Source organism: Salvia splendens, chromosome 2 (genome assembly GCF_004379255.2).
Source record: "Salvia splendens isolate huo1 chromosome 2, SspV2, whole genome shotgun sequence".
Taxonomy (NCBI): domain Eukaryota; kingdom Viridiplantae; phylum Streptophyta; class Magnoliopsida; order Lamiales; family Lamiaceae; genus Salvia; species Salvia splendens.
The window spans coordinates 17131356-17137138 of NC_056033.1; the positions used below are offsets into that span (position 1 = coordinate 17131356).

At 36.6% G+C, this 5783-nt stretch overlaps 1 protein-coding gene across 1 annotated transcript; it reads right to left on the reverse strand.

Annotated features, from left to right (window-relative positions):
- Positions 1-594: 594 nt before the first annotated feature.
- On the reverse strand, positions 595-5038 carry LOC121790374 (shaggy-related protein kinase alpha-like). Its single transcript, XM_042188614.1, has 13 exons — positions 4825-5038; positions 3924-4116; positions 3748-3840; positions 3599-3658; positions 2874-3146; positions 2681-2755; positions 2551-2607; positions 2320-2460; positions 2175-2225; positions 1649-1744; positions 1484-1567; positions 1018-1120; positions 595-924 (listed from the first exon to the last, which is right to left on the reverse strand). The coding sequence occupies exons 2-13, from the start codon at positions 4035-4037 to the stop codon at positions 842-844; spliced, it is 1230 nt and encodes a 409-aa protein (XP_042044548.1). The 5' UTR covers positions 4038-4116; positions 4825-5038; the 3' UTR covers positions 595-841.
- Positions 5039-5783: the final 745 nt, after the last annotated feature.

The following is a 5783-nucleotide window of genomic DNA, read 5'->3' on the forward strand; positions in this document are numbered from 1 at the left end:
AATCGGACAATATTTCCCAGACGGTCCGAAATGGTAAAGTGGACAACATTTTACCAACTGAGAGAGTAATATTATGTCCCAACCCACCAATTGCATTTTTAACCAATCAAACCATAACTTAATGATCAAGACGCTTCTCCTCTATCTAATAATTCACAACTCAAAAGTCCCGAATCATCGTAAAACAAACTATATTTTCGATTAGCAAATTATTGTTCCATTTCAATCAACGATGACGACATCGAGGCATGGTGAGATTTGCAAACTACTCCCTCAATTTCTTGTTAATAGAATCATTTCTTTTCGGCACGGAGTTTAAGAATAGTATTTTAAATGAATAGTGGAAAAAGTAAGAGAGAATAAAGTAAAAGATATGAAGAAAAAATAAAGTAAAAGTGAGAATTACTTTTTGATAAAAATAGAAATAACTCAATTAACTTGGAACTTCCCAAATAGAAAAATGACTCTATTAACATGGAACGAATGGAGTAAAAAAACAAAAACTAACTCAGCACTAGTAATTTCTCTTCACATACATACATTTACAACAGCAAATGTAATGAGACCTCTAAAAGCCACAAGGGCGACAAGACAAGACAAGGCAAGTGAGCTTCTTCCATTTCAACTAGAATTACAGTTTCGTCAATCATAATAAAAAACAAAAAATGGTCAGATACAAGGTACATAATTAAACCTTCTTGTTCGCTGCTACAATCAAATTTTAATAAATACAAGAAAGGAAACCCGAATACCAAGAGACGATCACCACTTCAAACGAGGTTACAAACATATTACAATTCGTTAGTATCCCTTTTCACAACTTGAAGACCACGTTTATATATTACAGTCCAAGGAATGCGCATTGCTTTCTCGCATGCTCCGGGATCAGCTTCCCCAATAACTCTGCTGGCACGCCCTTGAGCTCTGGTTAACGGAATGGGGAGGAACGGGTTAGATGATGTTGCATATGGAACACAAATTATGGGAAAACGACTGGATAGCATAACTGATACTCACCATGAGGCTTAAAGTTGAATAATGGCGGAACAAACCGCCCATTAGGTAGCCTAACATTTGGATCACGCAACTCATCAAAGAATGGATGGACCAACGCCTCCAACTGCATCATGAAAAGGCAAACACAGCAGATGATAATGAGAATGGTTGCCACGTCAATGCCATAGTTATTTCTAACTCCATTGACCAAACCGTATACAAAGAGAATTTTGATAACCCAACAACACAATTTCATGTCATTTCCAATTCAATTAAACAAAAAATAGCAGAGTTGTGTAACCTTGACATAAACTATTTGTTAAAGAAACTTAAACCACATGCAAAAATCAATGTTATATACTCAGTCACCTTTAGAAGCATGGGTGAGATTTTTTACACAATGTTTAAACGCAAATGCACAACATTGTATTCATTGATTGCTGTACATGTATGTATCCAAGAAACAATAAAATAAAGCAACGCTCACCGCAGTGCATCGGAGGTTTGGAGAATACTGAAGTAGCCTTGAAACAACATCAACAGCCTCCGGTGGCATCCTCTTGTGAAATATCTGAAGAAGAAAAGTTTGTCAAAACATGCTTGAAATACATAATTATCATCTTTGAAACAAGCAGAGATGAAATGCCATTACCTTGTGCCATGGGTGGGCTTTTATTTGGGGGAATTTGAATTCAGTGTAGTTGGGGTTCATGCATTTGATCTCCTCCCTTGTTGGAGTGCCAAGGACCTACAAATATAGAAGTGCGTGAAATTCCAATCCGTTAGCTTACATTACATAAACCATAATGGACAAGCGATGCAATATGAATGTGATATACTATAGAAGGCCAGATGTTTCAAATCACATATGTACTGTTAACATGTACTCCCTCCGTCCCGGCTAAGATGACACATTTCTTGGCCGGGATTTTAGGAGTTATTGGTTAATACTATGTTTAATTTAAGAGAGAAAATGTGCGTATAAGTATTGAATGTAGAGAGAGAGATGAATATTTTAATTAGAGAATAAAAATGGTTAGGTGTATTCATTGGAGAGAGAAAGTTGCTTTATTATTGTTCATAAATAGAAATGTGTAATTTTATATGGGACAGACGGAAAAGGAAAACGTGTCATCTTAGTTGGGAGAGAGGGAGTAGTAAAGATCAACCATGATTACCTTAATGATTTCAACAAGCTGATCAACTCCACTTTCACCAGGGAAAAGGGGCTGAAATAGAAATTGAAACCTTGTTTAGCAAATTATAAGCTTCATCAAGAAAGCAGTTGAAGGTGATCTCTAAGATGGCAGTTTTGTCACCAACCTGTCCAAGCAGCAATTCAGCCAAGACACATCCAGCAGACCAGATGTCAATGGCAGTAGTGTATTCCGTTGCCCCAAATATGAGTTCGGGAGCACGATAGTACCTCGAGCATATATATGAAATATTTGGTTCTCCTTTGACCTACATATCGAGTCAAATAAGATAAGTAACACTACTAAGTTAAAGACCTGAATACGTCTTCATCAGAAGGGGGTAACGAATGTTGCTCACCAGTACTTTTGCACTTCCAAAATCACATAACTTCACCTGATGTGTGTGTGGATTGACCTGTAGACAGTGTGGTGATAAGTAAGTTGTTTCTTACTTGCTTATATATGCCTTATCTGGAAAATAAACTTACCAATAAATTTTGTGGTTTAATATCCCTGTGGCACACTCCAACACTGCCATGGATATAAGCAAGTGCTCTGAAAATCTGCCATGAAAAGATACTTTAGCTTTAGAGAAAAGATTCAGCTTGTAAAGCAGTCATAAATACTTAAACACAGGGATTTCTCGAAATATTTTTTTAAAATGCAAGTGACTAAGTATACCTGATAGGCATAAAGTTTAACATATATCATTGGCATCCTCTGACTCATCTTGTTGTAATGTCTAATTACCCTATGAACAGTCTCGGGAACATATTCCAGCACCAAGTTAAGGAAAAGCTCATCCTTCTCAGTCGTCGAGAAGAAACAATGCTTCAAAGACACAACATTGGGGTGGTCCAGGAGACGCATGGTTTGCAACTCACGATTCTTGTACCTCTTATCTTGAAGAACCTTTTTTATGGCAACAGTTTCACCCGTTTCTAGACATTTGGCCTGAAAGAGAACATTAGAATATATATATATATATATATATATATATAGGGTTTTGATCTATGCAAAACTAGATTTAAATACAGAAACGCAGAACAATATCATAATTAGGTCACTTTTAGGTCATAATTAGGTAATTTTTAGGTCATGCTAACAAAGCATGACCTAAAACGATCTTAGCATGACATTAAACCCAAATATTATAATATGACCTAAAATTGCTTAATTATGACATTCCGTGTTTTTGGTTAATTATTGACCATTAGATCATCTAATCCTAGGGCCAAGATTTGGTCTGCATTTCTGGATTTAAACACATACTTATTTTTATCATCTCCCTATATATATATATATATATATATATATATATATATAAGAAATGCTAAATTGCGAACACATGGAAGCTACTGCTTTTCCTTGAAACAGGAAAGAAGAAGGCATCACAAAGGCAGTACCTGAAACACTACTCCAAAAGATCCCTGACCCACAATACGCTCAGCCATATAACTGATTGTCTGAAAAATCACATTGAAGGTTATGAATAGGAAAATAACAAAAGTTAACAAATCTACCATAATATAAATACTGAGTATCGAATTTAAACCTGCTTTGGCTGACCATTTCTGCCCCCGATTGTGGTCACAATTATGTGACCAGTTTCTGTTCCATTACCATCTACAACAGCCGGTTCCACATCCTATGACATAGGATTACAGTAGCACATTTATAAGCAATGAACTGTGACAAAAACAGAAAGAAGAGTTCATAATCATTAGTTACCTTGTCATCCCTGAGTTTCATCTCATTCATCTCATCTGGCAATTTATCCAGTCCACCAGGATTACGACCAGGGTCTCTTACACCATTAGGGGGAGCTACACTAATTGAGGCCATTCACCTTTAATCGTGACAATCGAAGAAGGCTTTCTCACTATTATACAGGCTCGGATAAAGAAGCTGACTCAAAACCTATCTGCAAAAAATCCAACTTCAGTTAAACAAGATCTTTGTCAAAGTAAAAATTGCAACAATTCCACCAAAACACGTAATAGAAGTAGCGAATAATCACATCAAACAACAAGAAACACACAGCTACGGCCACCACTTCGAGAATTTATACATTTCTCAAGTTAGGGAACAGATCAAGCAATAAAACTAAACAGGCACTCATATATAGGTCAATACAGAACCAAAACCTCAACAACAAACATGTAAAGCATCTCTAGAATTACAAAGCAAAACTGAAAAATTAAAGCGCATAAATAAAATTCCTTGCAGTTTTCACAAGGATCGCAACAACAACAACAAAAAACATAACGGTCGATGGCATTAGATCGAGATCTAGGAAGTAAGACAGCTAACATAAAGTCCGGAAAATCCAATTTCATGAAATCTTCCCAAATAATTCCAATTTGTTCAACCACAACCGCAAACCCAACGAAAACGAGAATAATCAGGCGAAAACAAGCCATATAATCATATAAACCAACACAAAAGGCACACAAACGGAACAAAATCAATCGCAGCCAGAAAATCAGCTAAGAATGACAAATCCACCCGAATCTCGAATCGAAACTCAAATTAAACGACAAATACGCGAAGATCCAAGCACGCAGACTTATTCAGCCAATCAGGCTTCCAAACCGCGCCGCATCGCAACAAAAATTAAAACTAAGCTCACCGATCCAAAACCGCACCCAACGAAAACGAAACCAATCGACAAAAATCCGTCCAACAAATCAGCCAGCGGCGAAATCGTGAAATTATTAGCGCCAAATCACCAATTCCTGTTAATTTTCCAGATTTTCGCCTGAAAATGTTTGAATGGGGGTAATGTGAATAGGCAGGCAGCTATTTGATGGGAGTCAGTCAACACGAAAATGACTCCGCCCCCCAAAGCATATAGTAAAATAAAGTATTTTAGGGGTAAAAACCGAAATCAAGTTGCTTTTGCTGCGTTACTACTTTTCTCTGCTTTTGACCGTTCAAACCAAACACATTTGCTTTTTCGAAAAAATTATTTTATCAGTCACCATTTTCGGATTCATTCAAATTCGTAATTGGCCCTCTTTCCACAACGACGGGCTAATCCACGAGATTCTACGGCGTTCTCGGGATTGGGCTGTGCCGATAATCATTTTTGTGATCTCTCCCTCCTTTAATGCATGTGATTAGTGTAGTTATTTAATTAGACTTTAACGACAATGAAAATGTAATCCACATTGCTGTCACTATACCGTTCCTTAACCGTCCCTTAAATTACTATTTACATGCCACATTCTACGTTTTTTACTACATCCTTTATCTGGGACGGAACCTGCAACCCTCCATCCCTTAAATTACTATTCATTCAATTTCATTTTTTTTCCAACCAAATTCAATTAAAAAAACACACTTCATTAAAAATAAAATAAAATTACCACAAAAAATTTGAAAAAAAATTAAAAAAAAAACATAATTAAAATCCTGAAAAAATTAAAAATACATAATTTAATTTCTTCCGCCAAAGTTTGCCCAAATGTGCTCCATTAGATCATCTTGGAGTTGGGCGTGGGCGGAAGAGTCACATGTCCTTGCCCGAATAGACAATCGTTCTTGTATAGACGAATGCACTCCACTTCGAGGCGGACTACTTGCAGT